This window comes from Agrilus planipennis, unplaced genomic scaffold, assembly GCF_000699045.2.
Source record: "Agrilus planipennis isolate EAB-ADULT unplaced genomic scaffold, Apla_2.0 scaffold68, whole genome shotgun sequence".
NCBI classification, from domain to species: Eukaryota; Metazoa; Arthropoda; class Insecta; order Coleoptera; family Buprestidae; genus Agrilus; species Agrilus planipennis.
The window spans coordinates 1,295,424-1,313,508 of record NW_020439033.1 but is presented as its reverse complement, the minus strand read 5'-3'; the positions used below and the strand labels follow the sequence as shown (position 1 = coordinate 1,313,508).

General features: G+C 34.7%; 3 protein-coding genes and 1 long non-coding RNA gene across 9 annotated transcripts; 2 read left to right on the top strand and 2 right to left on the bottom strand.

Moving 5' to 3' along the window:
* Window positions 1-54: 54 nt before the first annotated feature.
* On the bottom strand, window positions 55-1,729 carry LOC112905043. Of its 2 annotated transcripts, XR_003231528.1 has the most exons (4): window positions 1,458-1,729; window positions 1,117-1,276; window positions 679-912; window positions 55-275 (listed from the first exon to the last, which is right to left on the bottom strand). It is a non-coding gene; the product is annotated as an uncharacterized LOC112905043 (long non-coding RNA). The 2 variants fall into 2 exon arrangements; XR_003231527.1 differs by having other exon boundaries at window positions 1,117-1,729.
* Window positions 1,730-3,207: 1,478 nt separating this feature from the next.
* On the top strand, window positions 3,208-8,495 carry LOC108732823 (activating transcription factor 7-interacting protein 1). 5 transcript variants are annotated; one of them, XM_018463801.1, is made up of 11 exons: window positions 3,209-3,486; window positions 3,556-3,755; window positions 3,818-3,952; window positions 4,063-5,555; window positions 6,161-6,281; window positions 6,989-7,121; window positions 7,193-7,424; window positions 7,519-7,778; window positions 7,849-8,108; window positions 8,163-8,289; window positions 8,349-8,495. In XM_018463801.1, exons 2-11 carry the CDS (start codon window positions 3,583-3,585, stop codon window positions 8,373-8,375), a joined length of 2,961 nt encoding a protein of 986 aa, XP_018319303.1. In that variant the 5' UTR covers window positions 3,209-3,486; window positions 3,556-3,582; the 3' UTR covers window positions 8,376-8,495. The 5 variants fall into 5 exon arrangements, with proteins under 5 accessions (XP_018319302.1, XP_018319304.1, XP_018319301.1 ...); XM_018463800.2 differs by having other exon boundaries at window positions 3,208-3,333; window positions 8,163-8,495; XM_018463802.2 differs by having other exon boundaries at window positions 3,208-3,486; window positions 6,173-6,281; window positions 8,163-8,495.
* On the bottom strand, window positions 8,319-10,216 carry LOC108732824 (DDB1- and CUL4-associated factor 13). Its single transcript, XM_018463804.2, has 4 exons — window positions 9,996-10,216; window positions 9,226-9,940; window positions 8,874-9,174; window positions 8,319-8,795 (listed from the first exon to the last, which is right to left on the bottom strand). The coding sequence occupies exons 1-4, from the start codon at window positions 10,063-10,065 to the stop codon at window positions 8,544-8,546; spliced, it is 1,338 nt and encodes a 445-aa protein (XP_018319306.1). The 5' UTR covers window positions 10,066-10,216; the 3' UTR covers window positions 8,319-8,543.
* A 3,828-nt stretch (window positions 10,217-14,044) lies between these two features.
* Window positions 14,045-15,772, top strand: LOC108732796 (synaptic vesicle glycoprotein 2C-like). The gene is made up of 2 exons (XM_018463760.1): window positions 14,045-14,263; window positions 14,478-15,772. Exons 1-2 carry the CDS (start codon window positions 14,179-14,181, stop codon window positions 15,344-15,346), a joined length of 954 nt encoding a protein of 317 aa, XP_018319262.1. The 5' UTR covers window positions 14,045-14,178; the 3' UTR covers window positions 15,347-15,772.
* The last annotated feature ends 2,313 nt before the right edge of the window (window positions 15,773-18,085 follow it).

Sequence of the window (18,085 nt, the reverse complement as noted above, 5' to 3'; positions counted from 1 at the left end):
AATTAACTGTAGACTGTAATGTTCCAAAGTTTGCAGGTGTGAAAAGCAAACCAAATCCAGGAATAATGCCAATGCAGAAAATTCGTTATTTCAGTGGAAATCAAATAAATATCCAGTTGCTCTCACTCATCAGTTCAAAACTAAGTGCATAATGATGCAAAGCGAAGACGAAAACAGCAAATCAAGAATGTAATTCACCAAAGACCACACCCATGTAGACAATGGTTGTTTCAGTACGACCAAACTGAACCTTAACTCCCTCTTTGTTGAAAGATCTGTAGAAATAGACAAAAAACATATTAATTACATGATTAATTAAGGACGAGATTAAACACACCTAAAAATACGCATCAAAAAACACGTAAAACAACTGAATTATAAAATAGCGACAAGCACCAAGTTTACCTGACAGACTAAATATGACATAAATGTGAAACAATCATAGACGCACATAACATTAATTTATTACAATTCCACAGATGCACCAGTCAATTTAAACTGTAAACAATAGATAAACGTTAAAGACATACCATAGGTGCTGTGGACTATAGATATTTAAAATACTATACATACTCCACAACGTGAATCTATACTCTGGCCAATAGATAACAGTTTAAAAGAAATGCCACTATAGATTAATAAAGAGCAATTAATATTAATTATGTGTTGTTTTCTCACCTTGACTACCTGTAGAAAGTAGCGTTCCAAAGTCTATCAGTATCATAAGCAGAGCAAAACAAATATAGGAGGGATATCACTGCAGACAATTTGTTGTTTCAGTGGCTTCCAAATTAATTTCCATTTACCTCCCATTCTCAGGCCCAAAACTAACTGCATAATGTTGGAAGATGAAAACATCAAAAGCATCGGTTGTTTCAGTAGCATCAATATCTTCTAATTTGTTACGACAATCTATAGAAACGGACAAAAAAAGTAATCAATTACCACTTTTAAAGCAAGTAAATCAGTAACATTCACACTAATCAAAAGATCAGTTCCATATTAATTCTGCTGAAATGTTGTTTAAAAGTTGTCTATTGAGGCAAGTTACAAATGTCTAAGAAATTGAAGTTTCTGGGACCTCATTTACTATTTTTAAATGATACTGTTACATACCAGTTCAATGTCATAAATCCTTTCTTTAGCAACAGCACACTGAACACACGTTTTCATGCTTTTTTTTAAGACCATAGATACAGCTACTTTCTAAAGCAATTGACGACTGAGACAACCAATTCCCCATAATTTAACAGAATCTGGAGTTCTTCCAATGTTCCTGTAAAATGATACAGTATTTTAGCATCCTTAGTAAATAATGTGCGTAATACTTGGTTAAACTAATGTAAATAACATAGAAGTGTGTCAATTTATACTGTGGAGAATATATAATTGTTAAAAGAAATGCCATAACAGTGTAATAAAGAGCGATTAATATTGATAATCTTATGTACTTTCACCTCAGTTAACCTTAAAAAGTAGCATTCTAAAGTTCATCAGTATGTTGAGCAAACCAAATTAATTTCCGATGACCTCCAATACTCAGAACCAAAATTAACTGCATAATGTTGCAAGGTGAAAATGTCAAAGCATCGATTGTTTCAGTAGCATCAAAATTAACTGCAATTTTCCTTCTCATTTTTTTGCCAGACAATCTATAGAAACAGGCAAAAAAAGTAATTAATGGTAATTTTTTACATTAGTTGACATTGGGATTGAGACATGAAGTTTAGTGAGGTAGGTAGTACTCACCAAGTAAAGTAGTGTAGTAGTATTTACTAGAATTTTGTTTATTATTTGTTTAAAAATCAATATGATTGAGATACAGGCTCTTAGTTTTCTTAATCGGAGCAAATTCCGGTAGGTATGGCCCTGGCTTCAGCCTTCGGTCAGCTGTTCCCGCCAAACATCGTTTGTCCTAAAACATATCTTCGTAACATTATTCATATGTATCAGCCGGGGCATTACACAGACTCGAGTCTGTCATACATGTGCCTAACTAAACAATGTGGTCATCAATGCATATTTGGCAAGAACAGCTGAAGAAGGACTGCAGCCAGGGCCGTACCAACCAGAATTTCCTCCAATTAAGAAAACTTTAGGAGCCTGTATCTCAAGCTACATTGGTTTCCACATGGAATTAATACTACCACATGATTCTACATGGTGAGTACTACCTACCTGATTAAACTTAATGTCTCATTTCCAATGTCAACTAATGTAAAAAATGACCTAATTAATTACTACTTTTTAAAATACATTATTTAAAAGTTGNATACCATGAATATTCCTCCTCCAGCACCGCTACAAGTTCAAAATATTCCCCCTCCTTCTTCTATTCAATTAAATGAAATCCCAAAACCAAAACCGATTGATATTATTAATATTCCAACACCCACAGAAGTTGCTACAAATTTAGAAAATAGTATGTCTGATCCCGACTTTATAAAGAATATTCCGCCCCCAAACAAGTCAATACCACCTCCTAGCATTCAGGACACTACAATTAGTGCTAATATTTCTGTACCACCTCCAGACATTTCTAATCCTGGGCCTACTTGTATGCCCCCTCCAAACGTTTCATCACAAAATATCCCTCCTCCACCGTCTCTGGCTCTATTACCTCCGTCACCACAAAGCGTGCCTCCTCCTCTTCCCCAAAGTGTGTCGTCTCTTATTATTTCCGAAAACGTCGGCCAATCCGTTATGACACCACAGACAATTATAGTTCATTCAGTGCCACCTCCATCCCAAAATATTCAGTCTCTTCAACTGCTTTCTCCTTCGTCAACTATTCAGAACGTTTCCTCTCAGTTACCGTTACAGACGGTTTCTCAAACATTGCCTCCGACTCCCGTTATCCCTGTTACACTGACATTACAGTCGGGTACAGAAGTGTCGAATGCTACTGAAACTAACGTTATCATTTCTCAGCAGTTGTTACAAGGGAACCCGGGACAGATTAGCGTTGCCACTCCAAATTTAAATATACATTATCCTCCCCCTATTGTGAATAATAACATTCAGGGACTGCAACAAACTTTTATTACACAGCCACCTCCTATTACAAACCATACCATGCCACCTATGAATAATTCATCACAGATACTGGATTATATGATGATCATATAAGATTTGAAAATCTTTGTTTTATCTATGGTTATAGATAAAAAAGAGTTCATTATTATATTATTTTGCTAATTTATTTATCCGCTGTTATACTACCCTCAAAGCAAAGGTGTATGATTTGTGATCTGTGTATATGTGATAGAAATTGACAAAATAGCCTAAATTGCCGAACAATAATGTAATCGGTAATGCAAGTTGAAATGTATGGTACGTAAAAATATAATAAATTTGTAGTTATAAATAAGGAATTATATTGTTAAAAATGCTTTTCTCCAAAAAATGAGGAATGAACTACTCTATGTATTAGTGGCTTCCGTGTTTTACAAATAATAAACAACAATGTCAAAATAGTTATAGTAGGTAAATGTTAACGTGTGCTAATTACTGCATACTGGGTACTTAATTAATTCACTTTTATGCCTTTCGTAGTAAAAATTGCCTCAATCATAATTAGAAATGTCTAGAAAAGGAATTGTAGACGTTTTTCAAACCAAAACAACCAGAAATGATCGATATGCCCAGATGTCTCATCAGGAAAAACTTATTGAACAAAAGAAGAGGGAAATTCAAGCTAAAGTGGAACAGAAGAGAAAAAGTGGAAATTCCGAGAAAAGTGAAAAAAATAAGGAGTTAGTATCTTGATATCACTAAATTTGCTAAAAAAGTTCACATAAATTGTAAATGTTTTCAGTACTAAGTCATACACTAAGAGTTACAATCAATTTTCTAATGATGGATCGTTTATGGACCAATTTAAACAAATGAAGGACAAGAAGATTGATCAGAAACTAAAATCATTTAAATTTAGCCAAGAAAAATCTCACAGGTGTGTTATACCTAATATAGTCACCATTTGTGCTTAAAAAATGATTTTGAACTTGAATTTTTTGCAATTGTATTTTTAATTTGAACATTTAATTTTTTTATTTATTTCAGTGAAGATCGTAACAGAAACAACAGATGGTCACATCGCAGACGTTCTCCTTCTCCTATCTCATCCAGACATAAATTTTCTGACAAGTTTCAAAACAATGAACCTAAAATTAGTATATCAACGTCTTATACTAATTTCATATCACAAGCCAATTTTAATGTTCAAACTTCTCAGAGTATTATTACCCCAGAGAATGCTGTTGGCCAGCCTCTCCTAAAAAATGACCAGTCTTCTTCAAATGTTACATTTCCTCCCCCTACACAAACTTCCACAACGGTCATTTCTGCCCTGCCTCTTATGTTAAATGCTCCTCCACCTCCAATAATCCAACAAAATGCCGTATTGATGCAACAACCTGCTTTACCATCTACAGCTGTCATTACTTCTGAAATTCGAACTCCCACGATAATAACATCTTTAAGTTTGCCCCCTCCTACTTCAGCAATTGGACCCCAAAATGCTCCTGATTTGACTGGAGCAACATTACCAGTTTTGGGACCTGAAAACGCTTTAAATATTCCCACTCTTCGATCCATGACTTCTGTTGAATTGGCATCTATACCATCACCAAACCCTTTACAATTACAAAGTATTCCCCAACCTGAACCTATAAATACCATGAATATTCCTCCTCCAGCACCGCTACAAGTTCAAAATATTCCCCCTCCTTCTTCTATTCAATTAAATGAAATCCCAAAACCAAAACCGATTGATATTATTAATATTCCAACACCCACAGAAGTTGCTACAAATTTAGAAAATAGTATGTCTGATCCCGACTTTATAAAGAATATTCCGCCCCCAAACAAGTCAATACCACCTCCTAGCATTCAGGACACTACAATTAGTGCTAATATTTCTGTACCACCTCCAGACATTTCTAATCCTGGGCCTACTTGTATGCCCCCTCCAAACGTTTCATCACAAAATATCCCTCCTCCACCGTCTCTGGCTCTATTACCTCCGTCACCACAAAGCGTGCCTCCTCCTCTTCCCCAAAGTGTGTCGTCTCTTATTATTTCCGAAAACGTCGGCCAATCCGTTATGACACCACAGACAATTATAGTTCATTCAGTGCCACCTCCATCCCAAAATATTCAGTCTCTTCAACTGCTTTCTCCTTCGTCAACTATTCAGAACGTTTCCTCTCAGTTACCGTTACAGACGGTTTCTCAAACATTGCCTCCGACTCCCGTTATCCCTGTTACACTGACATTACAGTCGGGTACAGAAGTGTCGAATGCTACTGAAACTAACGTTATCATTTCTCAGCAGTTGTTACAAGGGAACCCGGGACAGATTAGCGTTGCCACTCCAAATTTAAATATACATTATCCTCCCCCTATTGTGAATAATAACATTCAGGGACTGCAACAAACTTTTATTACACAGCCACCTCCTATTACAAACCATACCATGCCACCTATGAATATACCGCCACCAGCATCTATTCCGAATTCCGCACCCCCTCAGGAGATTAAATCTCTCCAAGCAGGTAAACAATTTTATATACTTTTAAATAATTATTGTCACTTATTAAATTGAAGTGTTATTATGCGTTAAAAATATTTAATTCTATAGTAGAAATCGGAACTAAATAAGGTTTAACGCCACTCTGGGAAATTAATTTATTATATGGGTTTTTGTTATAAAAAGTATGTTTATTCTTTTGATTACACTTTACTATAAAAAAGTTCTTGTAACTAGTGTAAGAAGTGTATTCTTTAGAATAATTCACTTTATTTCTTTAGGTATCTAGGCATTCGAGAAAGACATTTTATGCTGCTTTTGATTCTCTTACTTTTTTATTATCTTGCAGGGTTGGCTTATTTCAATTCAAATCTCAATTGATATATTGTTTTTCATTCTCCAATAAATATCAAACACAAGAAAATTTGAACATATTGTTACATTAATAAATAATAAACTATGTAAGTCATAATTATTTGCCACATTTACCCATTTTTTTTCCCCAGTATATCGTACATACGTACACTTGATAGTGATAATGTCTTTTGATAAATTAATAATAATTTCATTTTATAACGCTATTGAGCCAACCCTGTTATATTTTGGGGTTGTTAGTGACGGTTTGTGAAGTGTATTCCTCAGGTACGGCCGAATACGAGGCAATGGTGTCACTGGGGCGAATGGTAGCCCAATGTGGACCCGGCATCGAGGACATTGTGCGTCAGCGCAAGCAACAAGATCCCCATCTTTGGTAGGAAGGGATTAAGCGTTTGAAAACAATATCTTTTAGAGCAGCCACTCTTAAAACTTTCTTTTTTCTATTAAAGCCAAAAAAGCATTCAAAACATTAAAAAATGAACACTCCTCTTATTTAAAGGCATATTTATATCCTTTTTTGTAAAAGACAACACTGTTTTCTTTGAATGATTGCATTATCGTTATACATAATAAACATATTTTTCCTCCTTTCAGAAACAGCAATCGAGTTCGTTTTTCAAGGAACAAAACCGCGTTTTTAATAGCAAAAAGTAGTGTCATGTTATCCAAATATCAGTTCTCTTTTTTTATTATTTTGTACATCCAGATTTTTTGCTTTTTCATTTCAACCACTGTACATAGGGTAAATTAATTTAGCTTTTTAGCTGTACACGTAACCAGTTAAAAACTAATTTAAAGTAAGAAAAATACAAATAAAAAAAATATTGAGTTGCAAGTGTTTAAGTGGAAATTTAAAAATTTCAAAAAGAAAAAATGTAATACTTGGATATTTACGTTTAATAGGCCTTTAAAGAATAGTAGTGGTGAAATTGTTAGATGTTACATTAAAGATATTAAAAAAAAAAACGACTAGATTTGGCCAAATTTAAGTTCATTAAGGTGGGACTCGGACACAAAAGCAAACACATTACTAGCAGTTTGATTTAGGCCCAATTGTTTGCATTATTTTGAATCTTTTAGGTTTTTATTTCATAAAGAGTCCGCGCCTTATCGGCAGTATCAACAATTAGTCGAACAGTTCAGTGTGGAGACAGAAAGGGAGAAAAAAGAATTTAGAAATGCCCAGCAAAACGAAAACAATTTGATGAAAGGGGTACTTATATCTTTATTTATTAAACGTTTCTGTTTTATCGCAACAAACATTAATCAATATATTTTTAATAGGAAAATTCAGATTTAAATGAAAAGGATAATGATCAGGACTCAGGGGCAGGTAAAAGAAGGAGACGGAGTCGTTGGGGAGATAAAGATCAAAAGATGACCCTCCCCACAATGATGATGGTAGGCAATTCAAATGCCTCCGTCACTCCCACCTCTATTCCTATAAATATCGCAATTAATCCTGTCCTTAATGTTCTGCCACCAGTTCCAGTCGTGTGTCCTCAAAAATCTCAAGGTAGTTACTTATTTACTTTATATTTTAATAATTATTATGGTGGACTTTTTAAATTGTTGTATTAAAAAAAATAAAATGCTACTCTATTTTTAAGGACCCGTTTTACTTACGTCTTTAACCAGAAACGATCCAGCTTTTATTCAGTACGTTAAACAAACATATGGGTCTGTTGATTTAACTGAAGAAGACTGGAAAAAAGCTGAAGACAATTTCAAAGTTAGTCTTTTATATCAAGAGATGTTAAAGAAGAAACAGGAAGCTGAACGATTGGCCAAAACAGGTAAACATAAATATGACTACGATTCAGATGAAGAAACAGATGGAGGTACTTGGGAGCACAAACTTCGAGAGAAAGTAATATCTTTATTCTGAAGCCAAAGTACGAAAACACACATTTGGCTGTTTTCTTTTTTTTAATTGTTAGGAAATGCAAAAAACTCAAACTTGGGCTGTAGAATTAACGAAAAATGCAGAGGGGAAGCACCACATTGGCGACTTTTTACCTCCAGAAGAATTGCAGAAATTTTTAGATAAAAAAGGAAAAGGACCAAATGATGGTTCCGACTACAAGGATTTTAAAATTAAGGAAGACAATATCGGTTTTAAAATGTTGCAAAAACTTGGCTGGTCCGAGGGCCAAGGACTTGGAGCAACAGCTTCAGGAATAGTGGAACCAGTCAATAAGTATTAGTTCTTTTTTTACAAAATGTTGCATTTAATACTGCCGTATTTTTACAGGGCTCTCGTAAGAGATCAAAATCAAGGATTAGGTTTAGCATCATCTGCAGTGGAAGAAAATGACGATGAATATGAATCGTATCGGAAAAGGATGATGTTGGCTTACAGGTTTAGACCAAACCCTTTGGTGAGAAATTTCTCTTATAAACATACCAATTAGTAGTTTAAATTGATTATTATTTGCAGAACAATCCTCGGCGACCATATTATTAACTTAACAGTGTACAATTAGATTATTATTGTAAATATTTGTATTGTACCTTTTTCAATTCTTTAGTTTGCCTGTGTGGAAGTTTATAGAATTATATAAATAAATGCTTCCTTTTTATAAAATTTTTGTTCTTAAATTAAATAATATTTATGATTACGTAACAAACCTTTTTACGTTTGTACGCTAATAACGCTCTTCTTCCTTTCTGCCTCAAATGGAACCTGGCCCTTCTTAGAGTGAGCTCTGCGATTGGCATCCTTTCTCTTAATTTTGTCTTTCATCATTCTGAGTTCCCGCTGAGCATTGTAGACGTGTTTTGGAACTTGACGATGACGTGCTATGCGCTTAATTTGAGGATGGCTAGCATATTTTTCTTTTAAAACTTCTGAATAATTGAGAGCAACTCTTTCACGAGGTTTCAACTAGAAATAAAAATTAAGTAATGAAGTAAGTAATAGCTTTTGACCAATTTTTGGTGCAATAATAAATAAATCATTTACCACTCCAAGTTTTTCTGATGCTTTTGTCTTCCAAATTCGAATGTTCATTTCATCAGAACTACTTAAAATATATTTATTGTCAAGTGACCACTTAATGCAGGTCAGTCTCTGCATTCTCTTTGTATGATACACATCTCTAGAGTGGCCTTTGCTGGTTTCAAATATTCTTATAGTTTTATCATAACTCCCGCTAACAAACTCTTTACCAGTTGGTGAATAATCTAAATCTATCACTGCTGACACATGATCCATATGAACATTTATGGGTCGACGTAGATTTCGTGTATCAAACGAATATAAACTAAAAAAAAGGAATATACATTCAAAGTGATGTAAAAGGCAGTATATTTACTTGTAGTCTTCATTTGCTGCAGTAAATACAAAAGCTTCTAATGGATTCCATGCTACAGAATTTGTTTTCATTTTCATTACAACTTTATGTACAGGCCCTACATCCCGAATGTCATACAAAATTATACTTGAGTCACTACAGCAGGCAGAAAGTACATGTGTTTCGATTGGATTAAATTTAACATCATGTAAACTGCTAACACCCCATTTAAATTTCTTTATAGATTCATTTCTTGTGTCTTCCCATAATTGACATATTTCCCCACATGTTGCAAAAATCGATTGCTTGTAGTGATGGGTGATACTTGTCAACACCGTTTTATTAGGGATGGTCTTTATAGGAATGTCATCTTTTTCATCCCAACTGTTATCAGTTTTCCAAGTTTTTATGAGTTTATCATCACCAATAGTTATGAAATTATTACCAGTGTTGGTAAATGTAATACCCCTTACAACACCATTATGAGCAACAAAATCTTTCAAACACATCTGTTGGGGCACATCCCACATTCGTATCTCTCCATCGTAAGCCCCACTAATAAGGAAAGAGAGCATCTGGGGATGTTTTCCCATGCATGATATGCCATCACGATGACCATCTAAACTGGCAACAAAAGGCTTAGCAAAAACCCGTTCTAATTTGACAGCATTTAATGCTCGTACGTATTCTCGTGCTGCTTCAAAAGGATGCAAACTGGGATCAAAATTCCTTGGTACTATAAATTAACATACTTTCTCCATGCGGTCTCTAATAAATTGAAATTAATTTACCTTTGTGAATATTCCGCTTTGTTTCTCGTAAATAATCATCGGGATTTCTGTTTATCACTTTAACTTTCATTTTTATTGATTGAATTATGAAAATTATTTACGAATGATGAACGAAAATATTACGAAAACGTCGAAAAGCATTTAAAAATTATTTTTTTAAATTTGGCATCTTAACCTTTTCATCACAATTTAAATTGGCATTAACAATAAATACGGTTTTGATTTATGCCTTGGCCATAGACCTCGACTAGTGCATACTATAGATAAGTGCATGATCATAGATAATTTGTGCGAAGCTGGCATCCGATNCTCAATAAGTATTCGGACTGTGTCGCAAAATCCACATTCGAAGTAGGCAAAACCGATGTGACAGAAATGAAATTAGTTCTTAAAACAAGCGAACCAATTGTCAAACGACCCCGGCGATATTCTGAAATTGAAAGGGAGGCAATTAGGGAATTAGTAAACGAATTATTGCAATACAACATTATTCGTGAGTCGAACTCACCATATGCTAGCCAAGTTTCATTAACCAAAAAGAAAAATGGAGAATATCGGTTATGCATTGATTATCGTGCATTAAACGATATAACGGTCAAAAATAAGTACCCCCTGCCTTTAATAGAAACCCAACTCGATAGACTCAATGGATTCAAGTATTTCACAACTTTAGATTTAGCGTCGGGCTATTATCAAATTAAAATGGCACTTGAGTCTGTGCCTGCTACCGCCTTCATAACGCAAGACGGTCATTATGAATTCTTGCGTCTTCCTTTTGGACTTACAAATGCCCCCTCGGTCTTTCAACATATGATTAACACCGTCCTAGGAAACTTACGCTTCACGAAAGTAATTGTGTATCTAGACGATATTTTAATCCCCAGTAACACCATTAATGAATCCCTTGAAATTTTACAAGAGGTTTTAGAACGTTTTAGGAAACACGGGTTAACCCTTAAATTGTCTAAATGTTTCTTCCTTAAAACTAAAATTGAGTTTTTGGGCTACGAAATCTCCAACTCTACTATACGCCCTATAGACACAAAGGTTGATGCGGTCCAAAAGTTCCCAACCCCTACAAATGTTCATAATGTCCGTCAATTTTTGGGTTTGACGGGATATTTTAGGAAATTCATCCATAACTACGCCCAGGTGGCCCGACCATTAAGCCTACTCTTGCATAAGGATGTTCCCTGGAAGTGGGACGAAGGTCAAGTAACTGCGTTTGAACGCTTAAAACAACAATTGTCAAAAAAACCAATTTTAAGAATTTTTGATCCAAGTTTAGAATGTCAGTTATTCACGGATGCTAGCCAAGTGGGTATTGCCGGAATTCTTATTCAAATTGAAAACAAAAAGAAACATACAATAGCATATTTTAGTAGACAAACTACCCCAACAGAACAGCGATATCATTCCTTTGAACTCGAGACCTTGGCTATAGTGGCATCAGTTGAGAGATTCCGACATTACTTATACGGCAGGAAGTTTACTGTTGTGACTGATTGTGCGGCCGTTAAAAGTACTTTTAAAAAGAACGAATTAAACCCGAGAATAGCGCGATGGGTTATGCAATTAAGCGAATACGACTATGAAATACAACATCGCTCTAATATGCATATGCGTCATGTCGACTGTCTAAGTCGTAACCCTCCCCAAACTAAATTACAAGTAAATACAATAAACATAACCGAAAGCGACTGGCTGTTAGCAGCCCAGCAACATGATAAACAAATCCAAACACTCAAAACTACTTTGATGACTGGCGAGTCACACAAACACAAAAATATTTTCAACAGTTTTGCTTTAAAAGGGGGAATAGTTTATAAAATCACGAACACTGGCCTTAAGTGGGTGGTACCTGACGTGGCACGATATCAGGTTTTAAAATTGTGCCACGATGACATAGGGCACTTTGCATACGAAAAAACATTCGAATTTATTTCGTCCAAATACTGGTTTAAGCATATGCGCCGCTTTGTCAAAAAGTACGTCAAAAATTGTATGCATTGTTTATACTACAAATCAATTTCGGGATCTAAACCGGGATATTTGAATCCCATTCCTAAAGTCGGTCGGCCCTTTCATACTATCCACATTGACCACCTAGGACCCTTTATCAAGACCAAGCATGGAAATACCCACATTTTTGCTGTTATAGACGCATTTACAAAATTTATATTAATTTTCCCAGTAAAAAACACTAAAACTAAACACGCATTAAAATACCTAAGTGAGGTAATTAAGATTTTTGGGGTTCCCCGTCGGGTGATTAGCGACCGAGGGACGGCATTCACATCAAAGTCGTTCCAAAAATTCTGTCGGAAACGAGGAATGAGACATTACCTTAACGCCGTCGCGTTACCTAGAGGCAACGGTCAAATCGAAAGATATAATCGCACCTTACTTAACTCCTTGGCAACCATGGGTGCCGATGTCGATGACGACAGCTGGGACGAAAATATCAATAATATTCAATTAGGTTTAAATGGCACTATAAACAAAACGACTGGTTTCTCTCCGAGCGAAGCCCTTTTAGGATATCGTGTTGTCCACAACGCAATATTGGAAACGGATGAACAACGAGAAATCGACGTAACCGCTCTAAGAAAGGAAATCATTACCAACACCGAAAAGAACCAACAGTTGCAAAAACAGTACTTTGACGCAAAACGTGTCGGTCCGATTCAGTATTCATTGGGAGATTTGGTCCTGATAAAACTCACATCCACCCCAAGTACTGGCACAAGTCAAAAATTGTTACCTAAGTGGCGCGGCCCCTTCCGCGTAACTCGAATCCTAGGAAAAGACCGCTACGAAGTACGTGATATTCCTGGAATGGCTCGATCACGGACACCGTATCAAGGGGTGTCGGGGATCGAAAACATGAGACCGTGGATTACTTTTGTAAACGACAACGACAGGTAATTTAGCGATAAGACGAGCCGAAAGTCTCGAAGTGGGGTCGTGGTAGGTGACACAGGTAGAGGAGATGTCGATTCTCTCCGTCCCTGTTGGCCACCTACGTTGACACACCTCCAACGAAGTGCTGCAGGGTTGAGGTGGGCTCAAAGCTCATTGTCCCCGACGCACGCTTCGGAGGCGGCTCATAAGGGTACCCATAGATTTAGATATACATTAAGGTATTGATGTTAAGAAGCATCTTAACTCTAACTTATTGTAATGCCGATTAAGTTAATCCAAAAAAAAAAAAAAAAGAAACAACGGGGACGCCCGTTTCTGTGTTATGAGCTCTGTGGTAACTTTTCAATTTCCCCGTTCCTTGCATAATCACACGAAACCTTTCGAAAAGTGATATATTTTCTTTTCGCAGACATGTAGACGCTTGTGGACATTCCAGTCGTAGGGACACTCCTGGGGTCAGGAAGGGCCGAATGTAAGAACCTATTTCTGCCTTGGAGTTCCTCTGGCTGTTCGTGACCACGTCATTGTTTATATTCTGCGGGACTACTATTCCTTGCCGGAGAGCGGTGTTTTGTTTATAATTTAGTTTACTATTTAGTCTATGAATATATGTATGGTATATACCTATGTATATACCAAAAGGGAAAAGAGGCATTCTTTCTTGGTAGTTGAGCGAGTTAAGTGGTATTGCTCTTTGACTGTGCCGAATTGTACACCATAAGTGAAAAGAGTGTATTAAATATATTTTTAAGCAAAAGTCGTAATTCTACTCCTTTCAAAATTATCCAGATATCAAATAATGGCAGCAATGAGTTTATTAATCAATGCAGTATTTAATTGTACACGTAAACGATTAGAAAATCCGTTGATGTATCTTCTGGACGGTCGATCCTTGTTAACACAGATAAAATGTACAAGTAGGGAATTACGAATAGAAATTTCGAAATACGTAACAGGCCACTAGGTCCTGAAGCCTAACGTGGCGCGTGATCTTCCTTTAAACGTACAATTGGAAATAAAAATTTCAGCTGTATTTGTTTAAACACAGGCCATTTAAACAATAAAATGTTCCTTGTTTTACATATAATTCACAATAACTGTGATATATCGTGGTTGTTTAGAAAAAAATGTTTATGTTTAATACTTGGACTGTAACATTGTTTTATATTTTCAACACACTGTTGATAAATTCAAAACTACTATACAATAGACAACGCGTATGCAGTGTTAGGAATTTATTACGAACAGATCATTAGCAATGGTTGAGTGTACCGAAAATTCGAACTGTAATTCCACACAAAAGAAAAAAAGTGCGGATGTTGATAGTTCTTTGCGAATGGCCGGTAAGAATATTTACCATACGTAGACATTTTACTGTTTACGGAAATCGATGTTTTGAAACAAAAAATTACATAATAGGTCATTTATTTACTTTTTTTTTTTGTTAATTTTTGCATTAAAATTATATTTTACTTTCGATTTTCGGCAATCTAAACCGAACAGAACAGAGTAATTATTGTAAAACGTTCGAAGGCAAATAATTTTTTATTTTTTCAGGGTACGGCTCCTTTCATTACGAATTTTTGGTAATTTGTGCCTGTTGTATATTATCAGCGGGTTTTCAAAATGGTCTGTCTGCATATTTGCTGCCAGCTGCTCAGTGCGAATTAGGTTTAAATTACGCTGACATAGGATTTACTAACGCGGCATTTTTAGTTGGCGGTACAAGTAGTGCCCTTTTTTGGGGCATTATTGCCGATGTAACGGGGCGCAAACGGGTCCTTTTTATAACGCTCATGCTGGACTTTTTTGCCAATGTCGCGTGCTGTTTCGTGCAAAATGTTGTCGAGTTATCCCTTTGCCGATTTTTGAGCGGTTTCATAATAGGAGCCCCTGCGAGTCTTATATTCACATTTATGGCGGAATTTCACGCCCCAGAAAACCGAGCAAAAGTGATATGCTTCTCCGGAGTATTTTTTACCGTTTCATGGCTAATTTTGCCCATTATTGCGTGGTTAGTTCTGTCTTTTCCTTTTAACTTTCGATTATCTTCAACTTTAACTATCACGTCGTGGAGATTTTTAATTTTCGTTATATCATTATCGGATTTAATATCCGCGGTTTGGTTGCTAAGGCTCCCCGAAAGTCCCGATTTTTTGGTCACGAAAGGGAAAACGAAAAAAGCATTGGAAATAATTAAAAAAATCTATTCGAGAAATACTGGAGAAAAAAAGGAGAATTTTGCAATCGGGGACATTCGAGTTCCTATTAGAGTAGACAGCGACGATCCAAAAGAGCATAAACAGGGTAAAGTTATCAGGATCTTTAAGTGTATTTATTCTCAAATTAAAATCGTTTTTGAAAAGCCGCTTATAGTAAATAGTGTACTTATGAGTACCATTATGTTTGGAAATATGTATGGGTAAGTATTTTATATCAATATACTTGCATAACTTTGTTAAATCAGGTTCGCAAAATTAAAAATGTTTTGCTAAGCGTGTATGATTTATGTTAATGTAGGAATTTTCGCCTTTGTATACCTGTGTACAATTAATTTCGAAACGATTACAGTACAGTAGAGTATGTGAAAGGTGCAAGACTAAAGCTCTCTAGCAATTAAAGCGGTGAAAAATTTTTGATTTATCCCTTTACATAATACAACACCGACGTCCTGCTTCAAAGTGCTAAAGCTTCTTCAGGGAAGATTGCGAAAGTCAGATTATAAAACAGTAACTCAGAGATGCAGAAATTCTGTACATTAAATAATAATCTACTTATTAAGTTTCATCCGCTCTTATACTTTTAGTGTGTAAATAACTAACACTAATAAATTAATTAACACCCCCGTGATAACTTAGATATTATTAGATTGAGTCCTATTAATTTATAGGGTTGTTCGGAAAGTCATTTCGTTTTTTTTTTTTTGTGGAAATGAAAGACAGTTTTCGTTATATATATTGAACGTTCTGGTCCAACACCTTTTGCCATCTTTCTAGTAGTAGCATAATTCCACGCTCATAAAATTTTTGGTCTTTGCTGGCAAAAAACTGATCGAGGGGGTTTTCGACCTCCTCATTTGACGTGAAGGTTTTACCGTCTAAAAAATTTTGGAGTGATCGGAACAAATAATAATCCGATGGTGCCAGGTGTGGAGAATATGGTGGGTGTAGCACTGTATCCCATTCAAGCTGTAAAAGCTTTTGCCGAGTGATCAAACTTGTGTGAGGTCTCGCGTTGTCTTGGTGAAACACTACACCTTTCCTGTTGATTAGTTCTGACCTTTTCTGTTGAAGTGCATCNTGGTTTTGTGGATTCGTGTAAAACCCTTTGTATATCTATTATCTATGGTGTAAAACTGACACCCAATATAAATAATCCATTGATTCAAATTTTTAAATAAATTGTGCGTCGTTTGCGGGTTTTAAGTATATAAATATCATAATTGTACGTCCATTAGTTCTGTTAAAAAAAAGGAAATTTGTTTTGGGTGCAGATGGAAATTAAATGTCAATTTATTCAAAAACTACTGAAGCCAATTAATTGCGCATCATTTGTACTTGAAGACTGATCTAATACGATCTAATATGGTAAGCGGAATTTATATTTATATTATTTATTAGTAATAATTACATACATTTAATTTTTCATTGATATTACTAATACGCGTGCGCCATTACTGAATCATAGATAATAAAATAATCATAGTAATGCCATTGAAAAATTCAATATCATTTGTAATTATTACTAGTAAATAATATAAAAATAAACTCCATTTACCATAATGGTTCAATCTTCGAGCACAAATGACACTCAATCAATTGGCTTCAATTAAATTATCACATAGTAGTTTTTCAATAAATTGACATTAAATTTCCACATGCACTCGAAACAATTTTCCTTTTTTTATTATAGAAATAATGGACGCACAATTATGATACTTACATATTTATAATACGCAAACGACGCACAATTTATTGGAAAAGTTTAAATTAGAAGATTATTTATAACGGGTGCTAGATTCACACGACTTCATAGATAAGGTGCATGACTGATGGTTTTGGTAGTGGTTACCAATCAGTTAATGTATTTTAATCATAATTATATTGCTTAAATTAGTTCTTTTAATTAATGCAATTTAAACTTGAATCTGCAATATATTAAATTTACTTTTATGTGAATTCATAAAAGGTATTCTAAAAAATGCAGTTTTCATTATAAATTACTCATCTCAATCGAGAATATGCAACCTATCACACAAAATATACTATTATTAGACGTCACTAACGATTGTGGTAGGATATAGTAAATAGGCTTTTTTTTTGGTTGATAGGTATTGAAAGCTGGCATCTGGGGTAAATATCGTTTTTAAGAAATTTTAAAGATATATTGTAAAATTGATAAAAGCCTTTACGCATTTTTATTTGAAGCTGTTGAAAACGTATTAAGTTACTAATTACGAATGTTTAATTAATTTTTGCTGTAAGCTATTATTTTAATGCTGCGAATAATATATCCATGAACATACAAAACCTTTATTAAAAAAAATTTTGGCGAAGGCTAAAATTGAGCCATAATACCAATTTATCGAAGTAGATTTATGAATTTTCATTTTTAACTTATACATAGATATTTTTTTAGGTAGGTGCAGTTAAGCTTGCGAATTTTACTTTTTATTTTACAATTAAACCGACAACCCAACATAACGTAAACATTACAACTTTAATAATGTAATCACAAAGTTGGAAATCGTTTTTTCTAACGAAAATAGTTATTTATGTGAAAATCAATATTATCCTTGAACAAATTACTGAATATTACCCAGATATAGGTAATCACTTAGGAAAATTTTTAAAGGCAACTTTAATTTGGTTGAAAACCATATTTTCGAACAAACCACAAAATATTACGTAGTAGTAACTAACTAATTAATAATATTTTTAAAGATATCTTCTTGTAAAATTTGGTTGAAAACCCTTATAAAATTTTATGAGATTAAATTATTATTGTAAGTTCCTAATTTTGTATCGTTAAGATTTTGATTTTTAGAGAGAGATAGCTTTAAATAAAATGGCAGCGGTACTGACAGATCAGTACTGTATGAAAATAAATAAAAGTAAAACTAAAATACTGGTATGCAAGGGAAGAAAAAGTAGGGAAAGAGCGAA